This window comes from Camelus ferus, chromosome 1 (genome assembly GCF_009834535.1).
Source record: "Camelus ferus isolate YT-003-E chromosome 1, BCGSAC_Cfer_1.0, whole genome shotgun sequence".
Classification (NCBI taxonomy): domain Eukaryota; kingdom Metazoa; phylum Chordata; class Mammalia; order Artiodactyla; family Camelidae; genus Camelus; species Camelus ferus.
In genome coordinates this window covers 6391171-6417327 of record NC_045696.1, presented here as the reverse complement: position 1 = coordinate 6417327, position 26157 = coordinate 6391171, and the positions used below count along the sequence as shown (strand labels likewise).

Sequence of the window (26157 nt, the reverse complement as noted above, 5' to 3'; positions counted from 1 at the left end):
CGTGTCTGAGGCAGCAGCACCCCTGCCCTCCCCAGGCACATCCCTGTTCTCAAGCCTCTTTTAGGTGCCACACACCCAGGACGGGCAACTCGGGCATTCGCACTGCCGTGTGTTTTCCCACTCACAGGGGTGCTTCCTGTTGTAAATCACGGCAAAAGGTGACGGGTCTCAGGTCACAGTTCAGTTGTCACGATCAAACCAAATTCATGCCTTCTCTATACATGTTGATCGCCTTCCTGGGAGTATCAGAACCAGCTTTGCCCCTCTCATAAGGCACACATGACACTCCATGCCCACCGTCTCCCACAGAAGTCTTACAGCAGTGCTTTAGGATCAGGGGTGGCCCCGAAGGACGACCCCTCTTACACCTAACTGCGTGCAATCAGCTTCATGCATTCTGCTTCAAACCACAGTGCCAGCCCTGAAGGGAGACCCACCATGAACCCAAGTCGGACGTTATGCCAAGCGCTCTGCACTCTGAACGCTCCTGTTTGGAAGGTGGTGGAAAGAGAAGTCCGCGGGATGTGATCCTACAGAGAATAAGGAGCGGGGTGGGAATCACACCGTGGAGGGGGTCACGGAGGTGACGTGAGGTGAGCTCTGGCGCAAGGGAGAATCAAGTCTGCGCCACCTCCGCCCACGGACACCTTCCTGGGCGGTACTGCCCAGCGGCTGGGCACCCTCTCACCCCTCCTCCCCTCAGTTAATATTCACCGAGCTGCTACGTGCCAGGCCCTGTGCTTGGCCATGGACGGGAGGACTTTGTGGGGCTTCCACTCCATGGAGGGAGGAAGATAATAAGCAAAATTTCACATCAACATCCACGACGGCGACCAAGGGGAACATGCAATAAAGGAAAACGACGCAGGTTGGGGCTTGAGAGTCGCTGGGGGAGGGGCGGCTCTAGAAGGCGGTGGCCAGGAAAGGAGAGATGTTTGCACGGAGCCCTGATGAAGGACAGAACTCCCTGGAGTCAAGGGTTTGGGGCTGAGGCAGAACCACACGGAGACCAGGTGGCTTCAGAGAGTGATGGGACGGAGCCCTCAGGGCTACTGAAGGCGCTGGGATGCATTCCAACACCCGAAGGCAGAGAATGAAGGCGTCAGGCCGGCCTGTCTGAGTTCCAACTCGGCCTCTTATCAACTGTGTGCTGACCTCTCTGAGGTTCATTTTCCATATCAGGGTCACTGGAATGAGGACACTTCTGGTTTCCTAGAATTTCACGGCACCAACATCTCAATGTCTCCAAATCGCTTACCAGACACCTACTAGAGAGTGAGGACCCACCGAGCAGTGGCTGCCGGTGCCAGTGCTGTGGTTGCTGGGATGCTCTGCGTTGTATGCAGTGCATTTCCTCTGAGGAATTTGATGGCAGCCTTCCTAAAACCTTTAGTTTTGCTAAATAAATAAATTCCTGGCATCTTCCTCAAATCCAGAGCTATTGTTGCGGGTTGGGTTTAGAATAACTTCTGCAGTAAAGACTTACTCTGACTCCCAGAGTCTAGCATAAGCCAGTGATAGCTGGAATTTCAGATTTTGAGATGGAACCACATTATAGGGTTCCTAACTTTTTGTTCTGCCAGATTAGAAAACAATTTTTTAAAGGCCTGCCTTCTAGTATAAACAGCATTTCATAAAAGAGAGGCTTATTTGGTGTCCTTAAAATAAAAGAAAAATGATTTTCTGCCAAATCATCTCAGAGAAAGGGCGAGTCCTCCTTAGAAAGGTCACTTTTTATGGATTCTCCCCCCGCCACACACACATACATACACACACACACACACACAGATCAGGGAACATGTCGTCACAGGTAGACCAACTTCTCATGGGTTCCATTGACAGGCATCTTGCTAGGCGGCTGAGGGTGAGCAAAGCCACGGGCGAGAAGAGAGGGTTGAAAGAAGCTCTAGAAAGGCGTGGCCTGCGGACGCGGAGCCGGCCGCGAGCCTCTGACCTGCGGGGACGATGACCCTGCGCTCGTTCGTCGTCATGTTTGGGGGCGGCATGTGCTTCTCCTCCATGTAGCTGCCGTAACTCATCCCCACGGTGTCAGGGCTGCTCACCATCTTCCCGCCTTTGGCCAGGCTGCACTCGTCGGGGGAGTTTCTGCAGGAGAAGAAGACACATTCTTCCGTTACCGTGGCCACCCGAAAGCGGGCCTCCTTGGTCTTCTGGGGACCCGCAGAGGGAAGCCAGGAAGGGGGAGGAGAAGACACATGTGTGTGAAAAGACAAATACGGGGTCTGTTATGAACTGAATAACTGTGTCCCCACCCTTGCCCCAAGAACTACCTGTTGAAGCCCTAGTCCCAAACATGATGGCATCTGGAGGTGCGGCCTTTGGGAGATAATCAAGTTTAGATGAGGTCCTGAGGGTGAGGCCCCCAGGATTGGATTAGTGTCCTAATAAGAAGACGAAGAGACAAGATCTCTCCCTCCCTCTCTCCCTCTCTCTCTCTGCTACGGAGGATACAGTGAGGAGGCAGCCATCCACAACCCAAGGAGAGTGCTCTCACCAGGCACCAAGCCTGCCGGCAACTTGATCTTGGACTTCCAGTCTCTGCAACTGGGACAAATAAATTCCTATTGCTTAAGCTTCCCAGTCTACGGTATTTTGCGGTGGCAGCTGGAGCAGACCACGACGGTGCCCAGGCTCGGTGGAAGCAGAGGGTAGGCACATGGGATGCAAACCTTCCACCTGGCTTCCATTTCTCCAGCTAGCTCCTTCAGAAACTGTCACGTCAAAACCCCATCTGTGACAGCGGATTGGAAACATTCACAGGGGAACAGTGAACTGTGGCCTGCTCTCCCCCTTTGACTATAACCAGCCACACGCACAGATGCTGGGAGGAGACCCTGGGGCCACTCAGTTTAGCTTAGAGTGACACGCCTCTTCAAAACCTCAGAAGGAAATCCTTGTGTTGAATTTCCAACTCCAGCAGCCAAGTCTTTAGATATGGAGTTTGAAGTCTCCCAGTCTTCCTGGCTGAGGGGCAGGCCCAAAGGCAGAGAAAGGACAGGCTTGGCCCCCTGGGAGGCAGCAGGCCAGGGGACCCCAGGAGCCCCACAGGACTGGGACTGGGGTGGGAAACCCGCTGTGTGTCTGCAGGAAGGAGTCGGCTGTTGGCCCTCAGCTCACAGCTCACAGCCCACAGGGCCACTGTTAGTCCAGGCAGCCAAGGCCACGTGGATAAAGACAAGCATGCTTTTCTAGAAAAAGAAAAAAGGGACTATATATATTTTTAAGTGAGATCTGAAAGTTACCGGACACAGTGAAATCATACGCAATAGGGAAACACCAAACAGAAAATCCAGCTTAGTGGATGAAACAGAAAAATGTGTCAGTGCCTTCTTAGGTGGTTAAGCCACAGACCATTAACCCACGATCCCTGTAGCTGCAGGGGTCTTGGTAATTGGGTTGAGTTCTTCTAAGGTGGACATCTGGAAATTTCCTCCCAAGTGCTGCCCAACACAGGGTTTTCATACTCTTGGGAATCTACAAATATCCACAGGATGTTAGATTTCCACCCCAATATCTGAGGCCCTGACGGCTGTGAGCTCCACTCCAACGGGCCCTCCTTTGTCTCCTTCACACCTTTTAGCTGGAACTCGGCAGCCAACTTGCAGAATCCTGGAACTATAGGCCTGGCATGGATGTGACCTTCAAGTCTGAGAAGCTTTGAGGCATCGGAGGCAGGAGGGCACGTGCTGGGTAGGACAGGGCTGAGGTGGGATGGAGAGGTCATTCCAGACCCAAAGGCCATGGCAGGCTGTGGACAGGGAGGGCAGACCAAAGGCCCTGGAAAGAGTTTGTTCAGCGTCTGGGAACTTTCAAAATACAGATTTGTTCTCAGCATCCCTTGCACATGCCTAGTGCTGATGGAGGAGCTAAGGGTTGACAATGAGGAAGGAGCAGCGGAGCCTGTGGATGGAGGTTATAGATGGGGTCGCCCAGGACGGGCCTGGAAATACATAAACCTGCTTCGTGGCATCCTCACAGCTGTACTAACATGAAGGAAATTTGAAAATAATAGTGGTCTCAGTTCCCATGGTGCAGATCCTCTATGTTTCCATCGCTGCTACACATGCATTATTTCCTCTTGCTGCTGTTTTTCCTGGCTTCAAACATTTATCTCCAAAAGACCCATCCTAACATCAAAACACTGAACACCTTCACTTGAGACTTAGTTTCCTATCCCTTTGGAAAATTCCATCAGTTGAGTGGAGTGTGTATGTTTTGGTCTATTTGTCTCAAGGAGAGAAGTTACTAGGGAGGAAAGTTAAAGGGATTTGGTCCTTTAGGAAAAGACTTCAGAAGCTACTCAGGTGGTGAGCGTAACTTAAGTAACAACTGTACAAAGATGCCACTAAATGTTCAGATTCATTCATTCACTCATCCATTAGGGCCATTTTCATTCAGGGCCTGCAGTATACCACACACCATAAATTCTGTCTTCTCCAGCAAGGCAGTGAACCACCTAAAAAAGTTAAAAGGCATATCTAAAAACATATATATATATACAAATTTAATTTACAAACCAGAAACAGACTCAAGAACACAGAAAACAAACTGGTTACTGAGGGGAAAAGGGGTGGGGAGGGACAGGTTAGGAGTTTGGGACTAACAGATAGACACTACTGTATACAAAATAGATAAACAACAAGGACCTACTGTATAGCACAGGGAACTATATTCAATTTCTTGTAATGATCCATACTGGACAAGAATCTGAAAAAATGTATATAAGTATATATGCATATGTGTAACTGAATCGCTTTGCTGTACACCTGAACTAACATTGTAAATCAACTACAGTTCAATAGAAAATAAGAACTATAAATAAGTAAATAAATAAATAAGTCAAAATTTGTTTTTTAAAAAGTCAAATTTAAAAGTCAAAGAGATGTATAGAATTATAGAAATAGGGGACACTGGGGATCATGGACCCTTCAGACCAACAACTATTTCCCTGAGCTATTCTGTAGGTCCTTGTTTATCTATCTTATGCACAGTGGTGTGTATGTGTTAATCCCAAATCACTAATTTATCCCTCCCGTCCCTTTTGATAACCATAAATTGTTTTCTACGTCTGTGAGTCTATTTCTGTTTTGTAAATAAGGGAGAAATAGGAGTTACTAATCAACAGCCATAAAGTTTCAGCCAAGTAAAATGAAAGAAGAGATCTGCTGTAGAACCTTGTACGTTTGGTCAACAGTAATGTACACTGTTTAAAATTTGTTTAAAGGGTAAGTCTCAGTTGTAAAGTGCTCTTACCACAATGACATAAATAAAAAATTATTGTGTCTTAACCGTATTCTCAAATTCACATTTTCAGGTCTGGGTTCTAATTATAACCCACAAAACGCTGGTCTTGACAATCCCATACAATATGTGGCCTTAGTGAGAGGGAATGGGAGCCAGGAAGACAGCTGGTTCCCTCTGCTCACAGCAGAAGAAATTCCACATTGGGCTGGGGTCACCCCAAGAGGGGAAGGCTGGCTCAGACTAGGAATTTCAGAAAGGCATTGGACAACAGCAGGGATAGGGGCAAAAAACTGGGTGTGTCACTCCCAGAGTCCCATAAAACGTGTCTGGAGCCGCACAACTTTAGAAGCTTAACCTCTGCCGCAAGTCTCACACATTTCCATGCCACTTGGGCATAACTGCGGTCACCCTGGGCAATGCAGAAATAGCGTAGAAAGACCCCTCAACCTTCATGATGAACAAGATGGGGTGTGGGTGCCCTTCTTCTGACAGCTGGGGACTCATGCCCAACTAAGTCACCTGTTGAACCTCAATTAACTAATCACTCTCAAGTAGCATCTGGAGAATTCAGTTCGGGTGAGATGAGAACATCGGCCTTAACTCCCTAAAACATACTAGTATTACGAATTAACGGTGAAAGAACATGGCAAAGAACAGCAAATAAATTGGAAATTCTACTCAATTTAAATTAAGGTGAGAAGTTGGACAGGCTACCAAACCCAACGGGGTTCTCAAAGGGTTACAGAATCAGAGGCCTGGAAGAAACTCCATTCCCAAGCCCCGAGGCAAGACTCTCCAGAAGCTACCGGCATGAATACGCATTTAACTTACGTTCACATTTTTCTAAGGAGGAGAGTCCATCATTTTTCTCTGCAACTCTGGCGTATTTATGTGTACGTGTGGTGGCTCTGAATATATTTTAGTCCCCTGCCCTTCTTCAAACTATGTGACATTTGAGGTGGATTACAAAAATGCACACAAAACGATAATATAAATGATCAAGAGATAAAATCAGCACATCGAGTAAGCTTACTATTTATAGTTGTTAGAGGTAGGACATCAATTTATCTCTGAACTTTCTACTAGCCCAAGCAAAGAAGTATACCCTGTGACAATTCAAGGTGTCAGAAAGATATCAATGAACCCATTATTCAGCAGAAGCAAAGCTTTTCCTGGGCTGAAACTTAACAGAAGTTTCTCTCCTGGCTTCTCCTGGAGAGAACTGGGTGATGCAGCAAGCAGCATCCTTCCCAGCATCCCATAACAGATCTAAGAATATTCCACTCAGGGCCAGGAGGGGCTGGTGATAAAGCAGGGCGCTCTGGGCACACAGCTCTCAGCTGCTTCAGCTACAGAAATCAGGAGACTGTGTGTCCTCAGCCAGTGCTCCATACTTATCCTCTTGACATTGTTTTTGGAGAACGCCGGCCAACCAGACAGATGAGTGCAAAAAGATTTAAAAAAAAGAAAAAGAATGCTTGAAAAATGGAAACATCTTGCGAGCTGGAGTGCTGTATATTTCAATTTCCACAACCTTCTAATTTAGATGTTCTAAATTCAGATTTGCCTCTGCGAATACCTAATGCATGGTGGTCAAACAAATATTGACAAACCTTCTTTGGTTCTTCTTTGGACCTTCTATCCTGTATTTGACTGTTTGCTCATGCTAGGGACAGCTCCAAACTCTTTTCATGTTTTCACTATGGCTGAAACATTTAAAATGGTGCCTAGCACGCGATAAATACCACGTGCCAGCTCTTACTAGTCGTCTCAGCCACACAGCAGCCCCACAAGGTCAAACACCAATAGGCAGCAGCAGTGCTGCAGGTGATGTGCAGGGAGGCTGGACACAGGCCGTGCCCACGGTTACACCACCAGCAGCGGAGGAGCTGGGATCTGAATCCAGACAGTTGGGGTCCTGAGTCCAAGTACTTGACCACCACCCAATAAAACCTCACCTGGTAACTCTGCACGTGTAGTCTCTTTCACAGACACAAAATATGATGGAAGGGACCCTCAGAACACTCGGTTGCATCACTATTGGGTATTTTCAGGGAGAATATCCTGGGAGTGGCCCCGAGGACAGTCATGGAGAGGGTGGCAAATGTGAAATGAGTAGGGATGGCCACATGCAAAGGAAGAGCCTCTTGGAAGACACAAAAGATGACCATGTTTATTTGGACACACATGAACTTTGATAAATTCAGTTTAAAAAAAGTTGGCCACCTCGATTTACAGTTGAATGTCATATATTCCTTCCCAAAACTTCCTTGGGGCGCTCAGCATGGCGCAGGCTCTGCAGAGATGATGGGCAAACATTCAGGAGTGTGAGGAAATCGGGCAGGAAGCTCCCGTGCTAAGACAGCAGAGTGTGAGTGCCTGTGACTCAGAAGAGGGAACTGAGGACCAGGACAGAGGCACTGGGAAAGCAGTCAATCAAATATTTTTTTAAGATTAAGTGGATCCCAGCCCAAGACAAAAGCTTCATTTAGCTGTTTCCATACACAATCCCTTTTTTTGAAAAGGAGGTAACGTGCCTCTAAAAGCGTACCGAGAAATCAAAATTAGGGCCTTGGTTTTTGAGAAACAAAATAAACTTGGCATCTGACGTTGGTCTTCTCACATCAGAGTCTACTTAACAGCGGGGCCGATTCGATCATGGAAAGCGCCCGCAGTGCAAAGGCACAGACGTGGCTATTGGCTTTACAAAGGATGTGCTGCGCATGAATGGACCTCATTTATCCAAAGATGTCACTGTACGTGGCCCCAGGCGACAGCCCTGAGCTCACCAGCCCCATGAGATCTGTGATTCACCCTCACTTCACAACGGTTAGCGGAGGCACTCAGGCCTTTGAGAAAGTCCAAGGCAAGTCAAAATCAAATTTGGGCAATCATGATAACTTCTTCTAGTGGGTAGAGGCCAACCCACCAATCTCCTCGAAAATCCACCCATTCCTCAAGCCCCATTGTCCTTCCTGTTCCTGGATTCCTTCTGCACTTGGGGATGACTTCCCCTGCCCTGTTCTCCATCACGTGCTCTGAGAATACGTGGAGTAGTCCTGAGGTTTCCCTCCAGAGAGTCCTCTCTCTGCTTCCAGAGTGATCTTCCCCAAATACAGTCCACGCTGGCCACAGGCAACCCAAGTCTTCCCTGGCCCACAGTGCCTCTGGACAAATGCACACTCCCTGGACTCTCCCCGCCAACTGGTCCTGGGTCTCCTCGATTCATTCATGCATGTAACAAATACTCATGAAGCAAGTCTCTCCGCCAGGCACTGTCCCAGGTGCTGGGGAGCCGTCAGTGCCCCTACTCTCATGGTGCCTGCATCTGAATGGGTGAAGCGCCCCCTCCCCAGCTCTATGAACTCCACCCTTGAAGATCACATTCCACAGCACCTCCAACTCTTAGGTGGGTAAGCAAGCTAATGTCTATTCCCCTGCCATCTCCGGCCTATCCCAGTTTATTAGAATGTCACTGTCTTTCCGAATGTTCTTTTTAGTCTATTAGATGATTTCGTGTCTAGAACTTGGTGATGATGCCGCATGGGGGAAATACAAACGCTTTCTTTGGCAGCTCTACCCCGAGGGTCCAAAGAGGTCAGCTCCACGAGAGGGCCCCAAGGAGGCCGACGGGGGCCCGCAGCCCAGGCCTGGCTCCAGCCTGAATAGGAATCCGTCCGTCCTCAGGTGGTTTTCCTCCTAAGAATCCTAAAAGCACATGCTTAGCCTAAGTCGACCGCACCAAGCCCTAATCGAGCTTCACAGCATGAATTGAGGTAGTCACCACAAAAGGTATTTTTAGGACCCCAGACAAGGAGGGGATTGTCTGGAGAGCTCCGGGGTAATTTGTGGGTCTGTTTTATTTCTGAATCAGAGGCAGTGGAAAAGCTGCTTCAGACCCCACGGCCCGAGCAGCGGGCGGAGCTCGGCAGTGATTCATGCAGAAGCCCGGGCTCGAAGTGAAACTGGAGATGTTTGTCTTCACAGCTGTGTGTTATTTTTACCCTTACTAAACATTCTCTCTTACACCTGGAATTTCAGCCTCTTCCCCCTCCTCCCCAGCCCTGTCCCCGTTCCCGCTCCTCCCAAGCAGCTGAAGACTAAATTAATTAAAACGTCACCACCAACAGTTAGTTCTTTGTCCCTTAAAGGAGCTTGAAGTTTCCCCGTGAAAGTTTCATTATTTAAATACGTATTTCTCCTAACAGCTGAAAACGGGTATCAGGACCATCTCACATTTAGACCTTTGAAAACGGGAAATGCATCCTCTGAGAATTCGTTGTTTAATGGAGGCAAAATGTTCTATTGAATGAGCGCTCTTCAGATAGCCATGTGACAAAAACGACACGTGGCGACTTTTCTATCTCGTGAGGTTTTTTTCTCGAAGCACTTCCACTTTTCAGAGAGGAAGGAATTAAGCCCAACAGCCATTACGGAGCTTCAGGTTTTTAAATGCCCAACAGACTACGTAAATCCTGGTTAATGGAGATGATTTTACTTTTAAGATAGAAAATGCCAAACAGTCCCCTTGTCCCTGCTATCAACACCCACGGTGACGGATGGGATTCCCCTGCATCCTAAGGAAGGGTACAGCTCTCAGACTTCTCCTCCACATGGTGCCCCTTCATTCGACATCCCAAGAGAAGGCAAAGACGGTCATGAGTGACGCCACGGACGACAGATGAGGGAAAGTCTGCTCTGGACACAGAGGCAGTAACAGAGGACTTGTCCCCCTCACTAACTTTTCCCTTTCAGTCCCCGTCTCAGCCCTGTAGCCCAATGACCTGACGTCTGTAAAGACACAAGGCCCCTGACAAGGGGGATAAGCTGTGACCACCCGACCGCACTGTCACGGGAAAACCGGTGGTTTTCCTCCCACCCCGCGCTGCCCACCGCTTGGAAGGTGACCCAGCCTGACATCTCTCATGCCAGCGCGGTTCAGAGCCCCGAGGCAGACAGGAACAAATGCGATCACAGCTGCATATTTCACCGTCCTCAGAGAATACGTAGTCTTACAGAAAACGTAAGAATACACGTGTGAAGTAAGATCTCAGTGCATCAAAGCAGAACGGCATGAGAGAGTCCAGGCCCAGCGAGAGACCAGTTCCAATGAGCCGCTTTCAAATGCCACACACTGAGCACTGCACGTTAAATGACAGGATCTGACGTTAAGAGACCCAGTGTTTGTCGGCAGCAGTTCCTCCCCCAGGCAAAGGGCCTCTACCAATGTCATGATGCAGAGGACACTTGAACAGTCCCTATCGTGAAACTGGGAATTTTTAATTTATAATTTCAGCCTCACAAGTATCTCCTGAGAGCCACTGCTAGGCTTGTGCTGCGGGTTTCCCATCACACCAATGATTTTTAAAACATGGTTCTGTCTGGAGTCACCTCGTGAAGGTAACGTGAAGATGAAAGCCAGGTGAACTGATCTGCTGTCATGAAGTAAAATGAGACGAAGGAAAAACTTCTTGACGTGTAATATACCCAAGAAATCAAAATATGGGCTGTGTTTGGATTGAACGCCTTTCAGAGGACAGAAGATTGGACATACTGTTTGTCCGTCACCTGGAAGAAACTCCACCATCCCTGTCCACACAGAGATAGATGTCTGGCTAAAGGAAGCAGGCCTGAGGGAGGAAGAGGAGTGCAGGCCTGGGGTCACGTGGCCCACAACAGGCAGACTTAAGCAAGTTATGGAAACTTTTGGAAACTCAATGGTCTTCATCCGTAAAGTGGGTATAATCTTAAAGCCATCTCTCAGATGTAAGGAGGAAATTGGATGATATATTTTATCCTACAGTCTATTAATAAATCACAGTATGTGGTAGAAATGTTAACATTACTCCTCTGGGAGTCTTTCCTGCCTGTGTCCCTGCTGTGGCTGAGCCCAGAGCATCCCTCTGAACTTGGACCTGTCATGCAACCTCACAGAATGTTTTTCACCCTTGATGAACCATCTTCAGAGCAGCTAACACAGCCCATGATGAAGAGTAAACGGCAAATAAATGGGTTAGTGCGGGGTTTCTCACCTTGAGACTACTGACATTTGGGGCCAGACCATTCTGTTTTGGAGCAGGCCGGTGGGGCGGGGGGAGATGTCCTGTGTGTGACCGGATGTTAAGTGGCATCCTTGTGGCACCCCTAGCCTCAAGCCACCAGATGCCAGGAACACCCCCCAGCTGTGACCGTCAGCATGTCTGCAGACATTGCCAAATGTCCCCTGGGGGCACAGCCACGGTGACTGAGAACCACTGGTTTAATAAGTAAGATCCACTGAACTCAAGCGAGGCGCCCAGAGCCCCTCCCACCTTGCCCGGTGCTTATCAGAGCCCAGTGCACGTCCCCACTGCCTGGGCTGGTACTTCCAGGGGCCACGGCTTGAATCTCGGGAGGACTCCCAGTTGTAGTTTGTCCATCCCTCATTTAGGTACAACCCCTAAACCAGGAGCTCCTTCTCACTTCCCTCTTCCTCACTCCATAGGTCTAACCCGTCAGCAAAATACACCAGTGCTGCCTTCCAAATACGTCCACAACGCAATCACCTCCCTCCACCCCTCCATCACTAACGCCCTCATGCAGGCCTCACCATCCTTTACTAGGAGTCCTGCAGGGGTCTCCTTGTGAGTCTTGACTTCAACACAGGAGCCAGAGAGATCCTGCCAAATCTGAGTGACAGCATGTTCCTCCTTTGCTTACAGCCAACAGTCTCCCAGCTCACTCAGAGTGAAGATCAAAGCCCCTCTCTGGCCCCACCGTCACTCAATCTCATCTCCCCTGACTTTTCCCCTTGGTCACTAAACATCAGCCACAGCTATCCTCCAACATGTCAGGCTGACCTCAGGGCCTCTGCACTTACCACTCCATTTGCCTGGAATATTCTTCTGCTGGTTAAACACGGGACCTTCTCCCTCGCTGACTTTGGGGCTTGGCTCAGATGTCATGGTCTCAAAGGTGACGTTCTCAGGCTGCCCCATCCAGAACTGCCACCCTCTTCCCTGCTTTATTTTTCTCCTTAGCATTTACCACAATCTAACCCGCTACACTTTAATCAGTCATCTGGTTCAATGGCCATCTTGCCCATCAAAAACTGAATGCATCTCCCAAGTGAGACAGATTTTTTTGTATGTTTTATGACTGTATATAAAGTACCTAAAACTGACTGCACACAGAAGATGCTCAGTCACTTGTTGGATGAAGGTATGCCTGCATGCCTAACCAGCACGCCCGACACCAAGATGGACCAAATCAGGGAGCCCCCTCCTCTGTCATCACAATGCAGATGGCAGGCTTTTTAACTACTACGCCAAGAGCATCCCGCACTCTGACTCTCGGCTGGAGTTACTCACAGCACACGGTGAATCTCCTTCCCAGACCACAGAATGAGGCAAGGCCCAGTCTCTCATCACACAGGCTCAGCCAGACAAACACCACCGCGGTGTGAGGTGAGGGCCGTGCCCTGCGCCCAGGCAGACGGGCTTCCTGGGAGCAAAGCTTCCTCTGCACGTTGTTCCCCCAGACTATCCACTCTACCAGCCACCTTCACCCAGCTCCGGGGAGTCCTGGTCTTCACCTCCCTGGATCCTGCCACAGGGCAGCAGCTCTCAAAACAGTGAGCATTAGAATCCCCTGGGGGACCTGTTGAAACACAGAGCCCTGGGCTCCATCCCAGAGTCTCTTCTGATTCAGCAGATCTGGGAGGGAACTGAGAATCTGCTTCTCTAACAAGCTCCCAGGTGGTGCTGAAGCTGCGGATTTGGGGCCTCACTTTGAGAATCGGTGCACCAGGGGGCCCCTCAACCAACGACTTAAACAATAGGTTAACGACTCCAGGTGGCTTGGGCCCTGGGCTAGGAGCAGGGCCCACAGCCCAGCACACAAATTCAGTCCGTTTCAGCTGCAGTGAGCCTCCAGGTGGGCCAGCATGGAATTGCCATCACCTCCAGGTAGGCTACCAGGATTTTTCATTGCCTGTGGAAGGATGAAGCAGATGCCCAATGCAACCTGCCTGAGATTCGGCTGAATCTCTGAGGCAGGGATGCTGGGATAGAGTAAAGCGGACTGCACCCAACACTGCCTGCTCATAGTGGAAGGCAATTTTCTTGTGAGTGTGTGTGTGTGTGTGTGTGCATGTGTCTGTTTCTTGGCCTGTCCTGCTGGTCCACAGTGGCTTGAGCCTTAGGAACTTCACAGAGAATTACGGCCGTTAGCAGGGGGCATGCCGGAGGCTAGGCGGCCCTAAGCCCCAGCCGGGCCCCCCGTGCACATGCACCGCACAGGGAACAGCAGGTTCCAGCTCGTCTGCACTGACATGTCTCCACGTCCCCACTGTGTGAACACTTGGGAGGCTGGAGTGAAGACAGGGGAGAGGCAAGGTGGCTGTGGACCACTGAAGCTGAGACATGATGTGCTGTGTCCACACAACGTGCAATTGGATTAGCGTCTTCAAGAATTGTGTCCTCTGATACAGCCACCACCAAGCCAAACCTGCAGTGGTGGCCCTGGTGGCTCACCAGGCATGGCCCCTTTCTCTCCCATTTTCCTTTTATTATTTTTGCAGCGCTCTGTTATAACGGCAACAGAGCTCATTTCTCTGCTTGTTTTTCATTTCAGGAGCTTGTGTGCACGTTTGGGCTGAGGTTTGGTAGAATTCCATCACTTGGTTGGGAAGCTAAGTTCCTCCCTCCTCCCAAAGTCTTGGCCTTTCCCTCTGAGGGTAATGGATGGATAGAAACAGACAGAGAGGACCATTCCCAGGGGCAGTATCTCACATGGAAAGAGCTGGGCTGTGTTCTGGCAAGACCCAGGCTGTAGAGAGAACTCTTCCCCCGAGAGGTGTTGAGCAATGAGGGGTCACAAAGGTAACAGCCCACACATTCTAGCTCAAGTTCAATTTTTGACTTATATAAATTCCCCATGAAGTTGACTTTAAGAGGCAAGTGTGCTACATCAAAGTCCACCACACACAAGCTCACTTTTCTAGCTGCAATCCCTAACTCCCTGGCACTTCTGGCCAGTGTTTCAAGGTGGTGGGCCATCTCCCAGAAGACACAGGGAAGTGGCCCTTTCAGGAGCTGCTCCCCCATCCCTGGTGCTCGTGTAGAGAACCACATCCTCCCCCTTCCTCTGCAGCATCTCTGCCGTGAGCCCTTCCAGCTCCCTGACACCTGGGGCAGGGTAGGTACACCTGAGGTGCTATTCAAGGTCTCCAGAGCGAAAGCAGAGCCAATGCAGGTCCACATTCCGTTTTACGGGGCTGGAGCTGACATGCGTACAGATGATGCCGCCAGTCAGCCAAACCTGCGGATCTGATTCCGGCAGTCCTCCTGCCTGTGGGGCCTCTTCTAACCCTCTAGCTGAAATGAGCCTTAGCCCCACAGATGAATTTTGGGTTTTCCTCCCTCCATGCCTCTTCAGGCAGCTGTCATGTTCCGAAGAGCAGACGATGCCTCACCACCCACCTGGTAGTATTCCACCAGGTCCCAGCCTTCAGGCTGGTCCTGGTGAACCACCGATCTGATGCACAACCCCTGCGACCGCTTCCCGTCCAGCCAGGTTGAGCCCCTTCAATGACAGGGAACTGGCCTCAGAAAACACTGGTTTGAATGTCTGAAAGGAATGGCCCCACTAACCACTGACCAGCAAAGGGGATGGGAATACCAGGTGCGGTCAGTTTCCTGGGTCCACGGGGCCAGTGCATCGCATCAGTGACTTAATCCAATGCCAATTGAGGTGTTGGTCTGAAGGTATTTCACAGACGCAGTTAACATCTACAGGCCACTGATGTGAAATAATCCTTGAGAATGGAGGTGGGCCTTGTCTCATCAGTTGAAGCAAACCCTGAGATTTTCCTAAGAAAGAAGGAACACTGCCCCAAGACTGCTGCATCTACTCCTGCTTGCGTGTCCAGCCTGCCAGTACGCCCTACAGATCTCAGACTTGACAGTGTCCACAGCCGTGTGAGCCAGTTCTTCAAAATCAGTCTCTTAAACGCATATCCCATTGGTTCCATTGCTCTGGAGAACAATGACTGACATCGGTCCAGGCCCCATGCTCGACTCTTGCAGATCCATGGAGCTCGGGGATGGACAGGCAGGCAAAAGCCTCTTCTACCAAGATGATCAATACATGTACCCTCCTGTCTCCCCAGAACATTCCTGGGAGTGAGGAGGGATGGTACTTGGTGACCAGTTGACGTCTGCATCACGGCTCAGTCCCGCAAAGCTGAGGTCCTTTCCCAGAACTTCCAGCCACGACCGCCACTCTCCTTCAAGGAGGCACGAGACTGGATCACAGCAGGTGAGGTCCCTGGCGCCCTCCTCCTGGACCGTGCCTGCCAAGCCCGTGCCACCGTGCATCCAGGAGGAAGACAAGGACCACACTAGGGTTGACTTCCCTCGGTATCCGCCACCAAAACACACCCCAGTTTGCTGCAAAAGCTGGAGCTACCTTGAAAACTTCCAAGACATCAGCATTCTGAGCAATCTCAGAATTCCACAAGGGCCTGCAAGAGGAAGACACCGGCACTTCTGGCGTTCCCTTGCAAGAAAACGGTCCAGTTCCTCACAAAACGATTTCATTTCCCGGGACAGAGACCCTCCGCTGAGCCTGCGGCTTTGCACCCGCCTGAGAGGAAGGACCCAGGAGCCTACCTCATCAGCCGGCTGAGGAATGCGGGAGAATCTCCCAGGGCCCGCGTCTTTTTTGGAAATGGAAGCCCCTCAGCCAGGCTCTGGGTTGCCTCAAGCTCCCCATCCCCTAGACCCCATCCCAAATCCCTGCAGGGACCGCCTTGAGCTGGGAAGGTGGCCCCAGAGCCCAGCCAGGAGGGCAAGTGGACGTCAGCTATGGAAGGGGGCACAGGCCTGTGTCAAAGGAACCACGCTTCTCTCTCATGTATGTACGTACATCTGTCTGTCTGTCTGTACCTGTGTACGTACGTACGTATGCATGTGGGTATGTATGCGTGTGTTTATTTAAATTCAGGAATAACTCAGCGAGAACAAGAGAAAGTTTTGCTTCTGCACTACCGTTCTCACCTCCTCACTCTGTCTCCTTTGTGAAGCTTGCTGAATCCAGACAGGCCTTCCTCGAGCCAGCCCTAATCCGGACTCTGCCGACCAGGGCCCAGGCGCGGCAAGCTCTGCTCCTCGCCAGCTGGAAGCCATCCTGGCGCCCTTTGCCCTAAGTGTTGTCTCCCTTTCTCGCCTCGTCCCTCTCCTCCTCCTTTTCCATCACCATCTCTATTTCTCTCACAATCTCTTCTTTACACACACAGTCTCTCTCTCAAGCGTGCGCACACGCACACGCACACATGCTGATGTATTTCTTGCTCTTAGCGCTCCCACCGGGACAACCCTGGCATGTATGGGATCAAATACAGAAGCCATCCGTGTTCCCAGGGCTGACCCCACAGCTGTTCTGTGTAAACACTGCTGTGTCTGCAGAACAGGATTACCCAGCATGCCTCTCAGTCTCAGAAACACACCCACTTAGTGATCAGTGGAGACACTATCTGATGGAGAGGCTTTACATGTGTCATACTTACACGCAACGATTAACTTGCCAGGACCCCGGTAACCTGACCCCACGACTGCATTTTCTACCGAGGTCCTTTCAGAAGTCTAGGACTTAATCACTTGATGAGGTCCAAGAAGGGCCTGCCTTGGCTTGAATTCCATTTACAGGAACAGAGTTGTAGCTAATTTGCAAAATCAGAGTTATTGTTCCCACTTTCAAAAAGAAACTTGATGCACAGACGGGAGCAGACTTCTCAGCGCCTGAGAAGGTGAGTCCTGGCACCTCCCGTCCCCCTGTTTGGCACCCCCAGGCTCACCGCTGACATTCCCGCTAAGGACTCTGACTTGGCACCTTCATCGACACCACACTAGAAGTTGACGCAATGGTTTCCAACACTTATAAAACATGACAATTAAAAAAACATATTTAGCATTAAAATATATATTGCAAAAAGGGCCTATTCCAGCTGCAACAGAGTGGAAAAACGCACTGGGTGTGGAGCACAACATCCCTGGTTTACATCCACATTCTGAGTTACTCTCAGTGATAATCTGGGTCAGCAGGAGAATGCCTGGGTCTCAGTTTCCTCATCCATCAAATGGGGACAAGCATTCCTCACAGGGCTGCGTGGAGGACTGACAGGTCATGGATGTAAAAGGGCTTTATACATCATAAATCACTGACAAAAAGTAAGCTGGTCTTCTGACCCTAGGCAGACTATGCAACTTTTAAAAGGAATCATGATTTCTTTGTCCTCAGAGTCTATATTGTTCTTCCTGAAGGTATATGGGGTAGGATATCATAACTGAAATCAACTTTACTTTTCAAAACGGGATCTGATGAACTGCTTCTGCGTGCCAGGGATCAGACAGTCGATGATTCCCTAGTGCCTTCCACGTGGCAGCAGCGTTAACGTGGCGAACTCAGGAAAGATAACATGGATGAGAGACACTGGCGCTTGGTTTTAAGTGTAAGGAGAGGAATAAACAGCCAACACCCGAAGAAGGGGACGGAGGAGGAGGAGGGGTGGGGAGGGGCGGCAGGCCAGGGAAGCGGATGCATCAGCAAAGTGGATCCTGCTTGGACACGCGCGGCACCAGCCGGCCACTAGCTGACACTCTGCCTCCACAAAAACACCAGACAGCCTTACTTTCCGGGCAATAAAAACCTCAGAGATGAATCCTGCCACATGTGGGCGAGGCCCCCTCCCACCAAGCCCTCACGCCTGGGAAATGGAATTGAACACCACATCTTCAAAGCGAGTTCTCGGTAAATATACTACTGGTTTTACAACCTTGATCCTCAGCGCAAACCCCTGGGGAACACATTTTCTCAGCCTTGCCCAAGGGGACCATCCCATAGCATCACTTTCTGAAGTGGGCTTTGGGAAAGTGCAACCCGTGTCCACTTTGCCTCTTTTAGGGATGGGGAACCAGAGGTGTGTCTGGGAGAGCGGGAGCCGGCGGTCGGTCTCCTTACCTTGAGCCGTTCACCTGGCTGGGGTTACATTCCATCTTGATGGTGACCCTGGCGGGGGGTTGAGACAGCCAGTCCTGCTGAGGAACGCGCGGGCTCATCTTGGATGTCTGTCCATAGTCGCCGGAGGAGGACGCAGTCATGTCCGTCTTGGCCAGGTGCGGCGTGCCGTAGGCGCACTCAAACAATGACTGGTCCTCACTCACGACAGACAACGCTTCCTGCATGCCCAAAGAAACACAGAGTCAAGACACTCCGAAGGACAGTCACGTTTCAAAACACTGCTGACATCAGAGTCATTTCCACCTGGGACCCCATCTTAGGGAATTCGTACGGCATCCGTTTGTACCTTTCGGAAGAATAAAGTAGCTGGCTTTCTTTCCTCCAGACGGTAAGAGTTGGAACTGGCCAGCCTAGAAAAACTTCTGTGCAGGTCTCCAAACATCCCAGGCCTGGCTGCAGCAGGATGGATCATACCCACTTTAATCTCAACTCAAGGAAGTTGAATTTCAAAGGTCTTAGAAGACATCCAATTGCAAGTGTCATTATTTGACAAATGCAATCTATAATTCAAGCAGACAGGGTACAGAACGGTCATGAAGATTAAAAAAAGAAATGTGACGGCTAACACCTTAAGCATATGGCCAAACTGCCACATCCCCAGGAGAGCTGAAAGAAGTGCTACTTAGGAGAAGAGTGAGGGGGAAACGGGGCACAAAGAGGCAGGGGTACGAAGTTTTCCACTTCTAAGTTATCAGCCGGAAGAGAGTTTCAAGCCGTGTTTTCATGATGGTGAACATCTGGGTGATAAATGAACCAAAAAAAAAAAAAAGATCCAGGTGCCTCCAAATACCAGGATGTTTAAAATATCTGAATCCCTGACTAGCTCCTTCTTCCCCTTACTTTCAGTTCACATCTTTGCTCTTTTTTGCATGATTTGGTGAGAAGTCGACATCTGTCATTGTTGGATCATTCTTCTGTGGCTTTAAGTCAAACAAGTGGTGAGCTTACGGCTGTGCTTCTGTTTTCATGGCCAAATCAGCAAAGGCAAATTTGATCTGGAGATTCCAGCTCCTTGAGTGGTACACTGTGCAGCAACTACACAGAGTAACTGCGAGACAGTCCAGTTTCGGTTTCTATAACGGGGGGTGGAAATCTGTGTGGTAGCTCACGTTTATTTCAGCCCTTTGGTGCCCTCGGAATTGCTGTTGGCTAGTGAGAAGCAAATGCTGGCTGCGGTCACACATTTTTTAAAAAATGGGAACTATGGAGCCAGTGAGTATGGTAGAGACCTTCCAGTCCAGAGAAAGTCTGAGATCCAGAAAGGTCCGAGCCTCACGTTGAGATGAGCCACCCAGGATCAGTCAGGGAAATCAGTGACGATGCTGACTAGTGTTTTATCACCTGCTCCCTCCTGCCCCCATGGCCCACAATGCCCTTCTTACAGTCCTTGGTCTGGGGTGTGTGTCTCCCTTAGCACTCCCTTCTTATTTGAACTAACATTTAAGTAAGCAAGGATGCTCCCCCTGCATTAGGAAGAGAGCCTCACGAAGCAGCCTTTCTAAGATCGACACCTCCCTCCCTTCCCAGAAGTTTCAGAATCTTTCAGGAACACATGCAACTTCACAAAGCGCCCCCGACCCCCACCCCAGTGCATCCTCCACCACTCTATCCCCCACCTGCCCAGGGACTAACTTCGTCATCGCTCCCCAAGTACATGAACTTCACCGTGGGGCACCCTCTGCTATGAATCAGTGAAGTGGGGGAGAACCACAAAGAACAAACTCCAAGCTCTGGCTCGCAGAGTGGTGGCCAGGTGCCCGTGCTTATATGACAACCCTTACCCCACCTCCAACTTCTCTAACGTCCCTCAGAATCACAGCCCTGTGACACTGGGAAAGAGGAAGCTGGGGGTTTAAACAGTAACACAAAATGTATAGAAGGGTGGGTTGTGTGAGCCAGAGAGCCAGCATCAGGAACAAGAAAGAGAGAGGCGGAAAAAAAGTAAGGCATCTTGAACACTCAGCAAAATCAAACACATCAACCAACAGGCAGCAGCCCTGAAGTCCGCTGTGTAGAAGTGGGCGTGGGAGATGTCGGGGCCTGGGTCGTGAGGCTCTCTCTTCTGGTCACAAACGGAGTGAGGGGACGTAGGGCATGGGCTTAAAAGTAAAATGGGCACCATGGAATTAGTGCAGTCCTGCTAATGAACAAAGGCAAACGACAGCTTCCTCAGTAAGTTCTGCACAGCAGGGCCTCCCTTCCCATCGCAGCACTGGGCAGAATGGCTTGACACACTCTGAACAAAACACAGGCTGAAGGCTGCCCCCCTCCTCCTGCCTGGTCCTGCAGACTGGACCAAGGCTTGGAGGGGAATAACATACTATGTAATGTTAGCGTTGGCTCGCCAATGAAGAGAAACCTGAATAAATATGCAACTTGTATCAGAAATTGGCAGAAACAGGTTGGACGTAAGGGACAGGCTAAGCTGTAAATTACAAATGAGAAAGAAAATGGCTTTCACAACAGAAAGCGTCCCAGTGTTGAAATATTAGTCTATCCCCAAGATAACGTAGGGTGTTCTTGCAAACACGTCCACTGACCAAATAAATGAAGCACACGGTTTTTCAAATGGACCAAAATCCTAGAACTAAAACAAGGCTTCAGTGTGTGTTTGGAGGGGGAGGAACCCATTCTCACATCTGGCAAAGCATTATTTCAGCACGTGGTTTCCTAAAGAAAGAAATCAAAGTTAATTGAGATCGATTGAGAAAAAAAAATTACAAAAGCCGGAGATAAGGCGGAGTAGGGGGGACACACATCTTTTCCTCATATCTTAAAATTCTCCTCCAAGTTAATCCTGCCTAAAAATGAGAAAGGCCATGCACTTCAGAATACCGAAAGTTGCTTTTGTTCACTAGAGAAACAATCGAAAAAATGAGAAAGCTTCAGGAGAAACATCTAATTTCAAAAGGGGTGAAATACAGCCCATATTCTGGATCTAGTACCCCCCAAAGTGATTCTAAGTAAACCAGTGCAGCCAAACCCCTAGAGTTAAGTACAAGTCAGGAAAAGGAAACAAACAAATAAGCGAACCAACTCTCTCTCTCTCTCTCTCACACACACACACACACACACCCCAAATGAGCATACTTAACAACAGGTAAGTAAAAAGACGCTGAAGGGTGGTTTCAGAGACCTGCTTCGTCAAGGATGATCAATAAAATTAACTGCTGTTCAAAGAAAACAAACGCTAGGGACCCACGGCTCGCCTTTGTTCGCCCACTCGACTCTGTTATATTACATGCAGGTTTCATCATCCCTTTGGTTCGGGTATGAATGACAAAGGCTGAGGCAGAGGGTTCTCCCACCCCAGCAGCCCTGGGACTTCAAAGCGGGGAGAGGATCGAGCCCAGGAGGATTAAAACCAGAACGGATCGCTGCACACAGGCTGGTAACCAGGAACACGTGAGTGCCTCCACGCCAGCCCTGCCAGGGACCCTGCCTGGCCTCGACCGAGGCCGTCCCTGCTTCCCTGCCGCCTGGCTTCCCTCCTCGTCCGTGGTCTCACCTACCTGCCTGCCTACCTGCCAAAGGTGTTGGCAGATGCCTTATTAACATGTAGGGCTTATTCTCTCAGAACCTTCAACCAGCCGCGGGGCTTAGGAACTGCTTTGGTTGCTTTATAACACAGAATTCAAAAAAAAAAAAAAAAAAAGTCAAAACTTGGCAGACACGTGGCAAAATAATTTAATATGCTTGCCTCTACGTTACTATAAAAAGACCTGAACTTTAGATTGGTGTGTGTTCGCGTGTGGGGGTGTATTTTCTGTAGCTCCAGGAAAAGCTGGGATATTCTGACGTGGCGAGTGGCAGGCTACCAAAGCCATTTCTTATGAACTTTTGAGAAACACATAAATTCTAAGCAAATTGCCCCCAAACAAGAGGGACCGCTGTGTTAGTATATGGTGTTTATTATTTCATTTGAATAACGAATGCATCAATAACGCATGAGGACTGTGTCTCTGGATTCGGGTCATGGGATAACAGTTGACCGAGAGTTCCAGAAGGTGAACTCAACCAGGTTATATTTCATCCTGTGAAACAAAAACACGATTCTATTTTTAAGTAACTAGATTTGGGTACAACAGAGGATCCAAAATGCTTAGATTTTAAAAGAAAATTAAAAGTCAAATGCACTTTTAAGCATACTGACATTTCCAGCAAAAGTTTTCAGGGTCTCAAAACATGAATTTTTTTTCCATAACAGATGAATATTTTGAGATGTTTCAGTCAAAAGAACAATCAAGTAAAGAGTCTGGGCTCAATTTTGTTTCTAACTTTTGATTCCCATGGTTCATAAAAATCCTGAAGTGTCCATACAGAGAAACTGACATATGTAAATATTCATGAAGATCTGGGCATGACAGAGTGTTGAAATGAAGAAAGTCTCAAAGAACGATCAGTTCTCTTTCACAGCGGGAGCCAGGGAGGCACATGGAGGGAAACGATTCTTAAGTGTTTTTCCAAAATTCAGAGAATGACCAGAGAACAAGAGTACCAAATCGACCTTCAGTTTCCTCAAGTCTTACGTGTCTCAAACAGTTATGAAAAACAAATGACAAAACTTATAGAAGTCCTTGCAGTCACAAGACAGTGCCCACTTCAGGCAGCCAATGTCATCTTAAATGCATTACTTCGGCGCAGAACCAAGCAGAATCTGGCTCATCACGTAACTGCTTGCACTGAGGTGAATGAGGTGCCTTCCTGCCCTTTTCTCTTGACGCGTTAAGAGCTGATCCATCAAATGATAAACCAGGTACCCTGTGAAGCACTTCACCTGCAGGATCCCTGTAAGTCTTGTTTCACTGATTTTAAGAGACATCGTTGTTCCCATTTTACCAGCTCTGAAAGCCGGGTGCATCCCACAGCTGATGGCAAGTCATGGGTCATCGGCAGCGTTTCTTCTCCTCTGATGGCAGATAACATAATGGTTTGTTTTCTCATCAATGACATCTTAAGTTTTGTGAAATATGGTCACCCAGTCCTGAAAATAGCCTGATCAAGTCAGGCGTCATTCCTGCCCCAAAGGAGAAGTCAGGGCTGAGAAGCAGAGTGATGTCCGTGGGATGACGAGGCAGAAGCCGGGTTCGGGCCGGGGAGTGAACTCACTCCTGGAGGCTGTGCCCTTACCACCCTCTGCGTGCCACGAGAAGAAGAGGCTGGACTGAGGGAGGTCATGCGCACAGTGCTCCATCCCTGTCTCACTATGGCCACGGGAAGAGCACTGCTGAGAGATGAAACGTCCTAGAAGGGGAGAGGCTGGTGGAGGGAAGAGGTGGGAAAAGCGGGGAAGGGGGGCGGGGGGGGGAATGCTCAGCATCCCGGTTCTTAGGATGGAATTACAGCATCAGGAGAGTAAGTGGAAAGCCCGCTGGAAGCTAGGAAGGACCCTTCGAAGTACAACCCGCTCTAAAAGCTATGCAGCAATTGTAAGAATGAGTATTTCTTACTTAATAATTTAAATCAACAAACCTATTCTTTTCATTGTAGCTAGATGATGCCAATGTACTGGGGTGTGTTCACTGCAGGTGGATGCCTGACTTCTCCTCGTAAATAAAACACAGGAAGAACAGGGCAGGTATAGGAACACCACTGATAAATACACTAGAGCCAGTGCCACTCAGTGTCCCTAAAGGGATGTCTGCAGACCTAATGATACTGGAAAACTATTCACTAGGCTGTCTCAAGCCCAACTGTTTGTAGCTTCTCTTCAAGGCAAAGTGCATGCAGTAGATGCTTCTGGAAAGTCTGCTCCTAATCACATCCAGAGGATAAAAAAGCAACACAAACAAAAAAAAAAAACAACAGGCCCATGGAAGACCTCTATTCTGCCATCATTTGCCCAACAACAGGCCAGCCTTCGGAAGTCTATGCTAACAGTGTGGATTTTGCAAGTGGGTGTTGCCAACATCTCATGGACGAGAAGCTTCATCTCACTGGTGTCTTTAAGTCACAGAACAAAAAAAGTCAAACCCTGTGAGTTAAAGATGCCTCATCCAGCTGCGTGGGCCTCATTTTTGCCCCTTCTTGATACTGTTTTCCTTTCTTCATTCTTCAGTGGAGGAAACATTAAAATCATACATTAAATGCGGCATCTAGCTTTGTGCTCACGTTTTTCTCATTTAACACATTGCTATTTCAGTCCTTCAGAAACACCAAAAAAAATCTTGGATTAACCTCAAAGGAAAAATGTACGTAGGCAAATGAAGTCCATCTAAAGAGTGTATTTCTCCAATGTGGTATCACTTCAGTATCAAACACGTTTACAACCGCAGGACCAGCCCAGCACTGAGAGAATGAGACCCATGACTGGTGTGTGGACACAAGCTTACAAATATATTCATATACCTGTGTGCGCGCACACACACACACACACACACACACACACACACTCACACACACACACTCACATATGTACATAGTCATATGCAAGTACATGCATATTCATACATACCTATATCTGTACACATATGTATCCATATACTCACATGCATATTCATATATACACATATATTCATGCATATACATTCATATGCATGTGTACATATTCATGTATATATGCATACTTATATTTATATAACATGCATATTCATATATATGTAAATATATATTCACACATGCATATTCATACACACCTATATACATATTCATACATACAAGCATATATATTCATGCGCGCGCGCGCACACACACACACACACATTACTCTTTCTCTCCTTACCCGAGCGCCTTAGAGGACTTTTACCCAGTCCTTATTGGTCAGCACACCCACTAGGGCAGATAGTGCCTAAATGATACAGAGACCCAGGATTCTTCCCTTTTTGCCTTCACTTGTTTCTTCCTTTCTTGTCCTCGAGGGTGCTTTCCCTGCCCTCAGCTTATCCCTCTAGAAAAGACTGAGCCAGAGATCAGTCCCCTCAAGACCTTCAGTCGAATGTCCCTGCTCTGAACTCACTGGATTTCTCCTTAACTCTGAGCAGCCCAGCCAGTCCAGGGAACTCTCTTTGCTCACATAATTTGTCCTCCAGCCCCTCCCTTGATTAAGATACGAGCATCTTCAGGGCAGGATGCTTTGTGTGCTCTGTGTGGTGTGTGCACACGCGCACGCATACGCGTGTGTGATCCTAGCATCCAAATAGCTTCTTGACATCACATGTCAGTCAATGCTTGTATTAACCACAGAGCTAAGTCATGAAATTACATGAACGCCCCATCATAATGCTGTGAGTCTAGAAACGTCTATCACATCAGAATGACAGAATACACACTTGTGAGGTGAACTGAGCCGCCACCGATCAGGAGTTTGGAAGCTAAAGGCCTTGGCACCACGTCCTCAGTCACGTGGCCACAGAGCACGGTTCCCTTGAATCTACATCGGCTTCAATCGGCTTCAACTAGGGACTGTACGTAGCTAGGGAACATGCGAAATAAATAAGGCTTACTAGAAAATGAGTACTATTACCAAAGCAAGGAGAGACGCGTTCAACTGGGAAGCAGAAATCCTAGAAATACTGTGGAAGGTGCTTTGAGGAAAAATTTCAAGGAGAGAACAGTTGTGTTCCACGTGGTGAAAACTAGATTCAAATGAACCTCAGGAAATTAGAAACCCAACAAACAATTTTTAAACAACTCTTCTGCCTTTCTCAGCTCTATGCACATGTTCTTTGCAACATTTGAAATGAGCATGAGATAGGGGTGTTGAGCCTGGCAATCAGACGGTGCAGGTTCCAGGTACGCAAGGTATCCGGTCCTAGGGCCCCACCGCACAGCACCGTGTGGCAGGGAGCACAACCCTGTCGTACATGCACAAACTTGCTAAGAGGGTAGAGCCTG

The 26157-nt window shown here is 48.9% G+C and overlaps 1 protein-coding gene across 8 annotated transcripts in view; it reads right to left on the bottom strand.

The window, feature by feature from the left end:
• Positions 1-26157, bottom strand: part of ERG (ETS transcription factor ERG) — a 176615-nt gene that overhangs the window by 39146 nt on the left and 111312 nt on the right. For 4 of the 8 annotated variants that reach the window (XM_032464733.1, XM_006193433.2, XM_014566628.2 and 1 more), the window contains 2 exons: positions 18265-18482; positions 1955-2106 (listed from right to left, as the gene is read on the bottom strand). In XM_032464733.1, the coding sequence (XP_032320624.1) occupies positions 1955-2106; positions 18265-18482 (370 nt within the window). Of the gene's footprint in view, positions 1-1954; positions 2107-18264; positions 18483-18610; positions 18752-26157 lie in introns of those variants that run through there. The other 4 variants (XM_032464659.1, XM_032464783.1, XM_032464992.1 and 1 more) reach the window with 3 other exon arrangements.